The following is a 16,099-nucleotide window of genomic DNA, read 5'->3' on the forward strand; positions in this document are numbered from 1 at the left end:
ATTTTTTTTTGGTGGGGGGGGGGTGTCTTTCAATTGTCATTCTTCTGAAAACGATAATTTAACAAATGCAATGCTGATAAAGGACATTATTAAAACTGTGCCAGGAGGCTGAGTCCACGCTTCATACTTTTCGTAGAATTAAAAGCAAAAAATAAAACCTTGAATTTTACTTTCTCAGACGTGGGATGGGTATCTCAATTGTGCCACCTGATGCATGGAAAAGAGGCATTGGTGATAGAACTTATGTGGGATTTAATTCACAATACTGTATGTTCATTTTAAGATTTTTATTTTGTATTCTAGGGAATTAAATGATTTGTTGGATGTTGCAAAACTTGTTGGTTTTCACTCTTTCTTAATGTAAAACTTTTGGAATTGGAAAACTGTTTTTCTATGATTGCTTTTCATGCACTTTTAACTTTATTTTATCTGCCTTCTTTCCAAGGTTGCCAAAGAAAAGGAAAATATTACATTGGTCCAAAGATATCATGAACCAGGTTTGGTTCTCAGCAAGACTGCTAGCAACAATATTTGGGGCGATTTCTGTCCTTGTATTTTAAATATATAAATGTTTGCTACTGTATGATATTTTTATGAAATCAAAGGTACAGTGCATAATCCGTATCTTCTGATTTCTTTTAATATATATTTTATCCATATATATACATCACTAAATATTGTAGGCATGTAGTCTATTTAATTTATTTAAAATGTCAGAGTAATATGAAATATTGAAGGAACATTGATCCGAGCAAAACTGCAATCCTGCTACATGAAATATTAGCCCAATCTAGAATGTAGCTTTCCCTTGATGATATAAATCAAGTTGTCTTATAATCAATCAATATGGGGTCACCATGAAAAAAGAGACCAGATTTAGGTGCTATAGGTATTGATTGTGTCATTCTCTCATAGTATCTGGAGGAGTGTCCTACAGCACATCACATGTACACGAGTGGATCCTCTCACATGGCCAGGGCATTAATAAATGCCTTCACGAATTTGTGTTGCAGACTGAAGAGCAGACAAAACCTTGGCTTGGTCCCAAGAAAGACGCCAAAGTGCTGACAACCTTGGCACAGGTGCTCTTAGACCAAAGGATCCTAATCAGAGTGGGATATTACTTAAATTTCAAGTACGCCATTTCAGGTATTTAAAAGAAAAATGTCGGGACTACCTTAAATGTTTTTTTTTTCTTCAACTTTATAGTAATTTACTATATATATTTACCATTTGAATATCTGAATAAGTTAGCATTCATAATATATGTGTACATGATACATGTACAATGGCTCTCGTTCTCAAGTCTTTGGTTAGTTCAGGTATAATACATGCACATCAGGTATAAACAATTCCATGACACTTTGGATCACAATATCCATAGTGGCGGAGGTGTAATGACAATCAAAGAAGGGAATATAGGGTAAGTTTTGTTCATATATTGATTGGTGTGTTGTTGGTGTTGTGTGGTTTAATGCCATTTCTCAGCACACGATAGGTTATACATGGCGGCCAGTATTAATGGTGGAAAAACCCGGAAAACCCCCAGGAAGAAAAACCGACCCACGATAAGCTACCGGCAAGCTTTCTCACATACCCACATTGGCCGAATCCGAGACTCGAACCCACGCAGACAGAGGTGAGATGGCAGTGATCTGAAACGGAGAGCGCTTTAGACCACTCGGCCACTATATTGATTGGACATAAGCCAATGGAATACTATTCACATGTACAAGTCATGAAAACATTGTATTAGATGCAAGTCATTTTGCAACAATCGGCACACATTTTATTTACCTTTGTGGTAAGGAATCTTTCTATTGTCATGCATGCAGATCATCTAAATGGTATTGTTATCATTTTAGTGGATATTTATTTTGATCTGAGCAATGCAAGTCTAATAATTGGATCCAATGATGTGGACAGCACTTTCCCAGGGGACTGACCCACTTTATTAAGGATACATGGTGTTCTTGGAATTTTCATAGGAGGTTTTGGGAAGATGATGACGATTACTAGTAAATACCCATTCATGAAAATATGCTGTCTTTTCAAGGAATGTGCATAAATGCATCCTGTCTTAAATATTACTTTGTAGATAGAACAAATAACATCAAAAACAACTCCTCGAATACTCCTCCTTGGGAAATGGTCATTGGGCTCTAGTATTGGGTGAAAAATTAATATTGGTTAGCATGGGGATGCTTGTTGCACAAGTTAAAAAAATAAAAGTTTCTTTAAAACATGTATCGTCGATGTTACAGCAAACAAAGCGGCAGATGGTCCATCTACCCTTCCAAGGAAAAGAAAACATCCCCACATCAGGGAGCTTATACCGAAAGCCCTCACCGGTTGACTTGAGGGCAAGCAGGGCATGAGGAGGAGAAGCGAACTAAAGGAAGTTAATCCCAGGAGAATTTGTAGGAATCCGGCCCCTGAAGAACCATCATTAACTCTATTTTGGTGAAGGAGATCTCTCGATTTTACTTATGTAAAATATGAAACAGTGTCTGATATATGGAGGTATCTGCTAAGGCAGGTTACACTTTAATACCTGTAAATATCAACTGTTGAAAACAAAGTAAAATGCAGCATTTGCAATTGCTGAAAACGCTTTATACTGAGTATTTATTACCTTCTTTTCCACATTGTTATAGGCAGAAATAGACTGGTGTGAACAAAATCTGAATGAGCTAGCTGTAGCTGCTTCCATCTATATTGTTTGATGCAATATTATGTGCAGTTACAACAATAAAAAAGAATGAAGTCAACTGATTTCATTTATATAAAAAATTCGTACATGCAAGACAATGGTAAAATTCGTGCAAGCCTAGAGGGTATGAAGCCAGTATATTTTCCAAAAGCATCCATATATTTGTCAGGCATCTGTCAGAAACAGCAAGAGAGGATTACACGTCTCTGTAGAAACCCTTGCATTCAATGCTGCCATAATATGAACTGCCTATAAGCAACATGTCTGTTTGCGCTCATGAAGTCAACTTCATCGTTGAAGACAAGAACATCCCATCTGTACATCCTAGCCAAGGCAACTGCAGCCAGCCTCATCGAGGATTACAACTTGAAAATCCAATTTGTAATATTCTATTTCTAAAACATAAAAAATACATTTTAAAAATAATAGGAACATGCACTTATTAAAATTGTATTCATCTTCATTCAGAGAATTCCACTGTAAAATAAACATGGATCAAAACTGCACACGGTTTTTATTTTGATATAAGAACTTAGAGTTCCATCACAACTAGAGCTGATATTAAGTGTAGTTTGTGTTAAGATGGACAGCTCAAAGATTTTGGGGATCATTTCTAGAAGTCAGAGACTCCTGTATTGGGATCAAATAGGAATGGCTAATTGCAGATGAAGATAATATTTACACAAGAATCTTATAATTGTAGCATCATCCGCTTAGATTTGTTTAGCATTGTGATGTTCCCACATTGAAACCAGGTAATGAAAAGAATATAACCGATGAAGATCAATTGCTAAAAAAAGGTCCTTATCATTTGCATATGTATGCATGAATGTCTTTGGATAGCTTACAATTTTACAATTCATTCACAGTGGTTGCAAAGAAATAGTCTAAGCAAATATCTCATTTGGTAAGCCGTCTCGCTAAAAGTCTTGAAACTTCTTATGTTAGATAAACTCTTAAGCATATTAAGAATAATGCATTAAGCTACAGTGCACATTCTAAACAAAAGTTGATACCAGCAAAAGTGATATGCAGAGCTGTCTTTCACAACACCTATTCCAGGTCTGTGGGCATCTCCATATATTTTCCACAAACGATTCTCGTAATCCTGTATCGGGGGTTGGGTGATAACCACCACACTACCTTGAACCTGGCTCAAATACATTAAATACAAGGCTGGGGTGGAACTGTAACATCTGTCTGAACAGTTCCTTCAGCCAGTCTGGCTCCAAACGTATGATCTCCTGGAATTGTTTTACAGATTAAGCGTACTGAATACCTGCATGCGTGTGGTACAAAACGCCTTAAAGCTATACTCATTATACCATAGAAATGTCAGCATTTACAACAATCATGTATTTACATCAATTATTAATCTTTGGAAGTCCACCTTGGAAACAGAAGTCACTGCATATGTTGTATTGTAAGAGCAACAACCAAAGTTTTTAATTATGTGTGTAAATTGATGCAGTATTTTGATTTAATCAGTACCAAGAGCAAGTTACACATTCATCGGCAGCCGCTATACATATTTTGCATACAGTAAGAGGTTTTCTGTAATGTAGCTCACATACCTGTGAATGTATTCATACCTGTTGTGATATATATTTTATGCATACAACTTGTAAGCTTTGACAATAAAAGAATATATAAAAGTTATTGAGAGAATTAAAGAAGTTTCAAAAATGCCATTGCATCAAGTAATCGTTTTATTACAGAAATCATTTGCGTGGGGGGGGGGGGGGAGAATATAATGCCAAGCCGACTGGGAAATTCAAAGTCTTACCCAAAATGTTAGATCAAATATAAAAAATTATGTTTCTTGCAAGCATTCATTTCGGTCATAATGTTGGACAAAAATAAAACATTTTAGGATTCTTAAGTCCTTATGTTTATCAGACATACATCTTAAGGCATGAATCATATTTAAATCAGAAGAATAAAAGTGTAGTCATTACTTTACAAGACTTAAATGGATACATGCATTTTGTACAGGTCTAATTTTGTTTTAAACTGCAATCTAGTCAGGTCTAATTGCTGAACACTAAAGTAAGATTGCATAGACGTTTTGTTACCAATTTGTATTTTTTTAAAATAAAAAATACAAATTTATTACTTAAATTAGAAAAAGGGCAAGTCGACTTTAGTATTAAATATTTATATACCATCAGTGTAGATCACTTCTACATACATAGGAAATGAATTTAGCTATTTTATATTTTGATTGCCTCAGGAAATTAAAATTGTACCACAAACATTTATTCACATCACTCTGTATTTTGCTACATATGGTAGCTTGTACTTCTAAACCAATATCGCTATATCATTAAGTACAGTGACTGACGAAGACAAAATATATAATAATAATAATGATAATAATAATAATGTCTTTACATAAAAATGGCAACACAATTAGCTGAAATACTTATCTGCATTTAGGCCCTCATAAAAAGGAAATTATTTATTTTAACTGCATCTCTGAAGCCACTGAATATATTGGGTTTGGAAGAAGAAACAGAGGGGGTATTACTAATGTCAACTGGAATACTATTCCAGACCAAAGTTCCAGAGCATTGGAAACTTTCTTTTTGTGGAATTATTCCTTATTTGGTTTGGGAATTTTATACTGTTTTATATACATGAATTACCAGGTAGACTATACTGAAATAGTGATTGCAAGTATTCAAGAGCACTATTATTGGATATCATTTACAATAATCTGGCTTTTCTCAGCCGGATTCGGTCTTTAATTTGTAATATTTTTATCGTACTAGTTCAAGTTTCCTTGCTTTTCTTTCTTTCACGTATCGCCCTCATTTTTATAAACGAAAGCATAAAGGATATTAAAAATGCTCAAAACTTAGTAATTTCATTAATCAATTTATCGAGACTAACCAGATTCTCACCAGTGGACCCCTAACACTCGTCTTCCCGGTGTTGCAAACAAAGTGGAAAATAATTCGTGTTCTGCTTCTCCAAGTTAATAATTTACATACACAAGGTTTTCAATAAGTGTTTTATTAAAATTTGCGCCTGGAGTATGGAATCCAGGTCCAAACCTCAGGGCCAGATTATAAACTGTACACAAACAAAAAAAACCATACAGTCATTTGTCGCTTGAAGTTTGACCACCGTTTTATTCTTGCGCATCTTTATTCGGTATTATGCGCAGACACATAGACTTTGCCTTGGTACCCATTCAAGGAAAGTTGGATCCCTCTATTAGTTTGGACCCACCAACACTTGACCTGATCCAGCCCAGAAAACGTCCATCAAATCACAACGTCGCATGTATTAATTTCTGATTCTCAATTAGCGCTATATTCCTGATACTAAACAAGAAATCGTGTACTATGAGTTTTGAATATACTGTACAAAGCAAGACTATTTAAATCACTCTTGTACCACAAAAAACTATTTGAATATAACCATAAAAGTAGTTCTACGAAACTTTCAATGTTTTCCCTAAAAATTAAAAGTTAAAGGAAAAGGATAAGGAGAAAAGAACGAGATTTGAAGAAGATCGTACTCACCGTTGTTGACATTTTGCTCGGTCTCCCAAGTGCTTGTGTTTTACGTCATCAACTTCAGTGTTTACAATTTGGCATATAATTATGCAAATTTCGGTCATCGGAATTATGCGTGTTATTTGTTCGAGATCTACCGTTCACTGCCGAGCGTGATTTCAACATGGAGACGATATATTCGTTACTCAACGTATACAGATTTCAGAGAGCTCGTGTTTCATAATGAAAACCTCTACGTACGTGATATTACCACAGAATTGCCTTTTAAATAGTATTTAATCAGTTGATATACATAAATGTCCCAACATTTTTGTAAGAAAATTCATCCTCAGCAGCACTATGGTGTGTTAAAGCCACTTAGGGGCGCATTGATATGGACAGGCATATTTCCCCTTTGAGTTCGTAAACATTTCATCTTATTTGGCGTCAACGTCGATGTATTATAACGTTATGTATACGATTACGTTCTTGTTGTTATCAATAACTGTATAAATGTCACCTTTTCCAGTCGTGGAAGGTACAGAATATCGGAAAATCGAGACGACAGTCGGGAAAACAGAGACTCTGGGACCTTGCATAAATGACAATAAGATATCACGTTCTGTAAGTATCCTTACATTATAGTACTTGTGACTTGAATAAGGAAGTTAAAATGACTTTTAGTACGCGCAACCATTCAGTTTACTTGGATCCTACTTCTGTTTAGATTTTACATGTGTATACTAGGGTGTAGTTGACTTGACAGAATGAACACGTTGTTACAAACGTTTCGTCTGGAAATGTCTATTAAAGAAGCTGGAGGATTGTTTGGCGTAAACATAGAATATCTCTTCTATCTGAATGTCAAATATTCGCGTCTGATGGGATATGACCAGGCTGACACTGATGACACAACCATGAATAAACTGGTACACGAAACGTCAAAACTTATCCAAGTAATTCAACTGATATTTTAGGAGTTGTGTTATCTTTGCTTCCCACTTGCCGCGGTCTCTAGGAATGTTGGAGTCTGTGTTAATAAATATTTACAAGCTTTGATTTACATTTTCATTTCAGGCCATCAATTATACATTTTCTGCGCTGGCAAGTATATAAAGTGTAGAGTTCTCAGCCATAGTTGTATAATGCAACCGAAAGAGAGGTTTGATATTACTTGATATGAAATCGTACCATTTAAATTGACATATCCAGGAGGAAAAATGACGTCAGACCATAAGTTTGTATTGGTCTTTAACCCAGAATATGTTTCTGAAAAATCACTTACATAGCATCTTAGGGTTTGTAAGCGAATTAAATCGTGTGTATTCGTAAGGCGTTGACACAGCAGTAAGTTTCGTCAGCAAAAGGAGCTCTGACTTCCATGAGTTATGACCAACATTTTACTCGAATAAAGTATGACCCTTCTCAGTTTGCAAGGCTTCCGGAACGTATAATGCAGTTCATGTGTTAATCGTTTCATTTTTATTTCTTTTTCGAAAACAAATATTAACACATTCTCATTCTGCTCTCAACAGATGGTCGTGTGGGAAGTTCATAAGGATGGAAAGAAAACACATATTATAACTGAAAACCGTCCAGCTGAAGGCGATCGTGTTCGATTAATTAAGAACGAGTATGGAGAGTCAAATCTGGAAATCAAGAAAATCATCGAAGCGGATGCCGGCCGATATATCTGTAAGACGGGAGCTTCTGGCAACCTTATCATAAATGTAGAAATAGTGCTTATCGTGAAAGGTAAGTAAATATAAAAAGAGAAATTGATCAAGAGCAAATATATTTTTCATCGATAGTAACTCCTTGGTAAAAATAAATTTATATCTGAACACTGCATCTACTTTTATTATAATTGACTAAAGTGGAAGTAATTCCAGAGAACTAATTATCATGTCTAAGACTTCTAACAGCGTTCAAGTTACTAAACCTTTTAACTTTTGATGAAAAACAAGCGTAAATCGTTATCAGTCGGAAATTAGTAATATGTGGTAAGGTATTTTAACATTTGTCTTATACATTTATTAATTTCTGAGGTTTTTGTCTAAAACTTATAATTGCAAAATATTCATCTAGTTTCATGACTACTGTACACAAGACCATTCATTTTAAGTACATAATATTTTTTTACAAACGTGAATGTAGGTCCTGCTAAGAAGTGAAGTTATTTATTGAAATTCACTTTTACTTAACATAACTGAAATCGCAAGAAGAAACTAATGTAATCGTTCAGTACAAGAACACACAAAGCACATAGACACGATTAAGAAAACTACGTACACACACTCATGCCCATACACATGTCACAAGAGAAAACATCTCTTTCAAAACGAAATAGAAACTATTATATGTTAGTCTGCTAGGTTGTTATGTTGTGTAATTCACTTCGCACTCTATGTAGCTTAAATGTTAGACCAGGTACAAACTTTAATTAAAATATTTGTAACCTAATTTTTTTATTTTCCTAAATCCAGTCACCCCAAATCTACAATGGGTGTCAGTAAACCAGACTGTAAACGAGGGGGAGACGCATGAAATGTGGTGCAATGCAACAGGGATTCCCACACCGAACATAGAATGGTTCAGAAGGTCTGGAATTAACAACGGCACATCATATGAAAGTTGGTATGCTTTCACTTTCTTATTGTTCAAAAATATAACTTGTGTTATTTTACCAAATTAAATGCACACTTAAACTATATATATATATATATATATATATATATATATATATATATATATATATATATATATATATATTTGTTTAGCAACTTATCCCAAATTAAGTGTTTGCAAGCGAAAATTAAAGTACTGTTTTGGTGGTAGGTTTTTATCTCGATGCTATTATTTCTATATTGAAAATATCATGATAAACTTAATTAATTCATTTATGTTTGAATAATGTGAAGTAGATTACATAAACGTTTAGAAACTATGCTTTCCATTATCACAGTATTTGAAAAAAATATCAGCATCGTAAATTGGGATACGAAATACCCTGTGCAAGAAAATTGCTTCTGGTTGAAAATATTTGTTTTTTATACTACCAACTACAGGAAGAAATGTTTCATATTATAAGAACTTTCACATTTAAGGTGACCTAAGTAGTACGGGCGCCTGTCTCGGATGCGGGAGGTCCAGGGTTCGAGACCCAGCATAGTCATGCCGAAGACTTATACAAATGGTACTTGCACCTGCCTTGTCTGTTGCTCAGCATTAAGAGGTTAATGTTAGAACTGGTAAGATTGGTTACAGGATAATATCACTGGGTGGGACATGATGCTACATGTTTTCAGCACGAAGCCCCAGATCTAGACATCTAACCCTGCGGGTCAGGGGCTGTGGAATTGGATTGACATGCCTCACTAAATGTCGCAAGAGGCCACTAAGTAGAGGCAACCTGTTTGCCGTGGGTTGCGTCCCGTGTCGGGGAAGGAAAGGATCCTGGTAGTTGAGCAGAGGCTTTCCAGTGCAATACACTACTTTTGCCTCTACTTCTCTTAGACAGGTGGTCGACATGGGTCCGGTCTCTCCGAGCCCTAGGAAGTCTTTATTTACTACTTAACCTTCTTTATCTTCCTCCTTGTATATCTCTTGACACCACCGTTGCCCTTACAGTTTATACCTTTAGCTTCCCCTTTCTCAAGTCTTAGAAGAATTCATAGAAGGCGGTGGCTTAACTGGTCAATCAGGAGGTAATTTTACAGACCCTAGAAGGCGGTGGCTTCACGGATCAATCATAGGTAATTGTATCGACAGAGTATAGCATCTGTGTATCCCTGGCACTTGAAAAGTGTCCCCTTGTTGGGCTCCGTGTTGGGCGGGGAGCACGAGTGCTGAATTTTAAAGAATCCAAGAAGGAAATTTCAAAACAAAATCAAATTTAAAGTACCAAGACTGGATCTGAGTGAGATGAAGAACCATGTAATGTGGATTCATTTCCACGCTTCGTGGTTATAGAATCGAAAGTTGCCTCAAAACTGCTTTCCGCACACTCTCCTTTTGTTTTTGAAACACCAATTACGGGAACGATCAGAACACCAAAAAGTGTGGAAAAATTGAAAACGAGTTGCGTGTCAGCGACGAGGTCAAAGAGAAAATATAATGGAAATGAAACCTTTCTTCGATATCTCAGTGACCTCATTCGCTCACACCACACTCAATACGTCCAAAAGGCGTGATTCGCTGTCGGGACTTGGTTGGAGTCAGCGACACAGATATCATTGAAGGCATGAAGAAAGAAGAGGTCACTGCAGTACGTACAATACGTAATTAACGTAATAACAATCTGCAGGACACCAACACCATTGTACTCACCTTCAAAAAACCAACATTACCCAGAGTGGTCAAAGTTGGCTTTATGAAAGTGAAGGTCGAGATCTACATACCGAAGCCCCTTCGATGCTATAAGTGTTAGAAATATGGCTATTACGAAGACGACTGCTCAAAAGCCAAATATGTGGCCGATGCGGAGACCATTCTCATAAGGAATCTAATTGTATAGCAACTCTGCATTGTGTCAGCTATGCAAAGGAGCACCACGCCGATTCCAAGGATTGTGATACTTGGAAACAGGAGAAGGAAATACAGAGGGTAAAGTATACATCTAACATCTCATATCCAGAAGACAGAAAACTTGTATAGGTCAAAACAGCCCATCATCCTCCAGTGTAGTTAAGAACAATCCCAAAACAACGAAGGACGCTCAAACACAGACAGGTTTAACCGATTCAACACCAAGCTCTAACACCCCCATTCGCAAGCACATACAAGTACGGCATCTACTCAAGCAACCTTCAATAATACCCAACCACCGACATCACCAACGAAAAAAAACAACAAACAAATCGCATGGAAATAGGCAGCAAAAGGGGTCCGATGACCCATCAAACTCTATAAAAGGTGTGGAGACATTAAGAGCATGAATGCAGAAGACACTGCTCCATGCGTTCAATGTAGCTACAGACGTGCCAACAAAATATTCACCCCCATACTTCCTCCAGTAACACAATGATTGCCTCCGCCAAAGATCTAACCTAGTTCAACAATCTTTAATTTAAATTTATACTGAAGAACACAATCATACAATGGAACGGTCGAGGACTTAAAGCCAACTACAATGATATTCTCATTCTCCTTCTTTTAAACGAACATGATCCTGCAGTCCTATGCCTTCAGGAAACATTCTTGAAAAATACGGATAACATTACATTTAAAATCTAATCCCAGTTTAGCGCCTACTCCCAAAATGTTGACAGATCCTCAGGAGGAGTTTCTATTGTTGTGAACAAAAGAGATCCTCATAGCGTCATCCCTTTGAAATGCCCATAACATTTTATGGGGATCAAATCACAAAATGAGAGAGTTCACAAAGGAGAAGACTTCATCGCTATACACGATTTGTGTCAATATAACACCAAATCACCTATATATTTACACCCAGGAACGGGTGCATACACGTGAATAGATTTGACAATTTGTTCTCCTTCGCTGCGTTTGGATTATGAATGGAAGGTCGCTGATGACCTTCAAAGGAGGGATCAATTTCCTATCTACGTTGAAAATATCAACTCTACTATTGATGACGCAATTCCATAATGGAATATAAAGAAGGCCGACTGAGATAAGTTTGAAACACTCTGTAAAACTAGGCTGAATGAGGATACATTCTTCAAAATTAATGACCCTTTCAGCTTTTTACTTCTATTTTAATAGATATTGCAGAAGAATCTATTCCCATGTCCTCACCGAACTGCAAAAGAACCCTAAAACCTTCCGTCACTAAGGAGTCGAATTAAGCCATTAGACAACGCCGAGAAGCTTTGAAAAAATTTAACAATCATGCGAAACCCGAAAATTCAAGTAAATACCATATTCGCCAGGACAAAACTCGCCGCACAATCAAAGAAAGTAAAGTAGCATCATGGAAGAAATATGTTTTATCTTTAAACTCTCGTTCCTCTATTAAGACCGTTTGGGACACTATCCGCAAAAACAAAACGGAAAGAGAAAACACAATTCTTTCCGACATCGGAAGCTAAATAACAACAATTTTAGTTGAAAACGTGACATTGCAATGCTCTTCAGTTTCGAGACAAATTCCTCATCATTTAATTATTCAGAAGCCTTCCAAAGATTACAAAATACAATAAGAAAAGTCATGTTTAAAATTTACATCCAACAACTCCGAAAGTAATAACCAACTGTTCTCACCATTGGAGATTATGGAAGATTTATACAAGGCCCATTAAACATCCGCTGGGCCTGACGAAAAAATTACCAGTTTTTGAAACATTTTCCATAATCATCTTTAACATGTCTTTTGAATCTCTTCAACGATTTATAGAGAGCTGGTAATGTACCTAAGACTTTGAAAGAAGCGACACTAATACCAATTCCCAAACCAATCAAAGATAGCGCAGATCCTACCAGCTATCGACCCTTTGCACTGACTAGCTGTGTGTGCAAAACAATGGAAAGAAAGATCAATTCTCGGCTTGTCTGGTACATGGAAACTAACAATCTAATACCACCTTTCCAAAGTGGCTTTCGTTATGGCCGTAGCACCAATGATCATCTTGTTAGACTGGAAACATTTATTTGCGACGCATTTATCAAGAAGGAACATTTAGTAGCGCTTTTCTTTGATTTAGAAAAGGCATATGACACGACATAGGAGTACGGGATACTAAATGACACGCACGATCTAGGTCTAAAAGGCCGTCTGCCCTCTTTCGTATGAAACTTTCTTTCAGACAGAGAATTCAAGGTACGAGTGGGCTCTACCCTCTCAGATCTGCATCAGCAAGAGATGGATGTACCCAAGGGCAGTATTATATCTGTGACGCTTTTCAACATCAAAATCAACAGCATCACCAAGTGTTTGGCTCCTGGTGTGGATTGCTCGTTATACGTTGATGATTTTCTAATATGTTATCGATCAAAGCACATGCATTCAGTTAACAGACATCTACAGCAAAATATCAGCAAGATTCAATATTGGGCCAGTACTAAATGTTTCAAATTCTCGAAGTCAAAAAAGGTATATATGCATTTCTGTCAGTTATGTAGACATCATGATGAACCTAAACTCACGCTGGACAGAACACCTATTCCAGTTGTTGAAGAAACAAAGTTTTTATGTATTATCTTCGACATAAAACTGACTTTTATTCCACACGTAACGAACTTGAAAGTTAAATACTTGAAATCTCTAGATCTACTCAAAATAGTAGCGTACACTGACTGGGGTGCTGATATAAAAGTCATCCTCAAATCATTTAGAACGTTTATTCGCTCCAAACTGGACTATGGTTGCGTTGTTTATGGTTCAGCTAAGAAGTCATGTTTGAATATGCTTGACCCAATTAATCATCAAGGAATAAGACTCTCTCTGGGAGCATTAAGACATCCCCGTGTGAAAGATTCCTTGCCGAAACGAAAGAATCCACTTCATCACATCGTAGAGAAATGCTTTCCGCACAGTATGCTCTCAAATTAAGATCAAGCCCTCTGAACTCTGCCTTTTCGGCTAGTTTTTCAACCCAAATACAAACACTTGTACGAAAATAAACCAAACGCCATACCTTCCTTTGGCATCAGAATATCACCCAGCCTTGACAGTACAAAAATGTATCTTTCTAAATTACAGAAAACTTCCATCTCCGAAACACCACCCTGGCTACTTCAACAACCAAAAGTACCTTTTACGCTTCACGATGGAAAAAAGTATGAGACAAACCCTTCATGAACTCCTCACCAAATTTAAAGACAACAAAAGTATTTATACCGACGGATCAAAGGATGAGGCAAAGGCTGCTGCTTCCGCATAAAAGTTCACATACCAAATGGCACATCAATTTGTTCTGCCGAAATCAGAGAAATAGATCTTGCTCTGCAGTATATTGAAAACAAACGTATTTTAAACAGTATCATCTGTAGAACCCATTGTTGAGCGTCACAAATACAACGCCGAGTACCTCCCACAGTATTGTATACTGTTGGTTACCTAGCCATGTTGGTATCAAAGGTAATGAAAAGTAGATAGCGCTGCTAAAATGATCCTAACTGAAGAACCATCTGATTTTAAAATACTGTATACTGATTTTAAACCTAGTATCAAAGAGACATTACGTCAGAAGTGGAGGCATCATGGAATGAAGCAGTGAAAAATAAACTTCACGCCATCAAGCCAACCCTATTAGAATGGACTCCTTCCTACAGAACCATCGGTAGGGAGGAGATAGTCATTGCAAGAATTCGAATTGGTCATACGCATATAACAACTCCCACATACTAAAAGGAGAAGACCCACCAAAGTGCGTTTCTTGCAATGAACCATTCACTGTTAAGCACTTTATGATAGAGTGTTTCAAACTGCACCCTACCCGCGATCAGTATTCCAATGTACATGACATGAAGGAACCTTTTGATCCAATAAAGATCACTTCTGTTGTAAAGTTCCTGAAAGAAGGAAACATTTATTCTAGCTATAATGTGTATGACATCACCTAGAGCATTATTATGTAATATATGTACCGTCCCTTTTTCAATACCTTTTCATCTGTATTCTTTAACATACACCATTTACATTCCCTGTTGATCGGGAAGCTTTATTTTTTATCGTTATCATCTTCTCGTTTTAATTTGAACTATTTGATTTTGATATCGCTGATCGATATCAAACTTTTTATAATTTTTAAACGATCGTACATATAACCTTTTCTATGGCGCTAAATAGCCTAACAGGGCTGTGCGCCGTTAAAATACAATCAATTAATCAATGAATGAATGAATCAATCTAGACATCAATCTAGACATCAATATAAACTACTTCACTGCAGACATCGTAGCGATATATCTGTCAAATCTACATTGCAAAGGTTCCAAATAACGCAAACGTTATAAGAAATTAAATCGGATTGCTTCATAATAATATATCCCCTGCAAGTCAGGGATTGTAGAATGGGCCCTAAGAGTCCTCTTTCCGTGTCCCGGGTTGTAGAATTGGCCTGACGTGCCTCACTACGTGTCGTAAAAGGCGACTAAGTAGAGGCCACCTGTTTGCCGTTGGTTGCTTCCCGTTTTGGGGAGGAAAGGATCCTGGTAGTTGAGCAGAGGCTTTCCATGCAATACACTACTTTGGCCTCTACTTCTCTTAGACGGGTGGTCGGGATGGACCCGGTCTCGACAAATCGACTGGTCACTCCGAGCCCTAGGAAGTCTTTGTTTACTCTCACCTTCGTTATCTTTTTCCTTGTATCTCTCTTGATACCACCGTTGCCCCTATAGTCTATTCCTTTATCTTTCCCTTTCCCAAGTCTTAGAGTACTTCCTAGAAGGCGGTGGCTTAACGGGTCAATCGAGAGGTAATTTTACCGACCCTAGAAACTGGCGACTTCACGGGTCAATTAAAGGTAATTTTATCAACTGAGTATAGCATCTGTGTATCCCTGGCACTTGAAAAGTGTCCCCTTGTTGGGCTCCACGGTGGGCGGGGAGCACGGGTGCTGAATTTTATTTCAGCCAACATGGATATTTCCAAATAATATCAAAATAAACGATACAAAACTCTGACTCTGATGACGAACCATGTAATGTGGAGTCATTCCACGCCTCAATGTCATACAGTCCAAAGATGCCACAAAATCGCTTGCCTCATTCTCTCCGTTTGTGATCGAGAAAACAATCACAGGATCGATTGGTACACCAAAGAGCGTCACAAAAAAAAAATGAAATCGGGTTGCCTTCTTGTGGAGTGTGAGCGACGAGGTCAGACAGAAAATATCAAGAAAATGAAAACTTTCTTCAATATTCCTGTGACCTCGTTCGCTCACACCACCCTCAATACATCCAAAGGCGTAATTCG

General features: G+C 37.1%; 1 protein-coding gene across 2 annotated transcripts in view; it reads left to right on the top strand.

Moving 5' to 3' along the window:
• LOC149778328 (lachesin-like) overlaps positions 1-16,099 on the top strand; it is a 62,271-nt gene that overhangs the window by 27,540 nt on the left and 18,632 nt on the right. For both annotated transcript variants that reach the window (XM_089939137.1, XM_089939138.1), the window contains exons 2-4: positions 6,749-6,843; positions 7,755-7,974; positions 8,706-8,852. In XM_089939137.1, the coding sequence (XP_089795263.1) occupies positions 6,749-6,843; positions 7,755-7,974; positions 8,706-8,852 (462 nt within the window). The remainder of the gene's footprint in view (positions 1-6,748; positions 6,844-7,754; positions 7,975-8,705; positions 8,853-16,099) is intronic.

The sequence above is a fragment of the Sinohyriopsis cumingii genome, chromosome 17 (assembly GCF_028554795.1).
Source record: "Sinohyriopsis cumingii isolate HCF-2022 chromosome 17, ASM2855479v2, whole genome shotgun sequence".
Lineage (NCBI taxonomy): Eukaryota > Metazoa > Mollusca > Bivalvia > Unionida > Unionidae > Sinohyriopsis > Sinohyriopsis cumingii.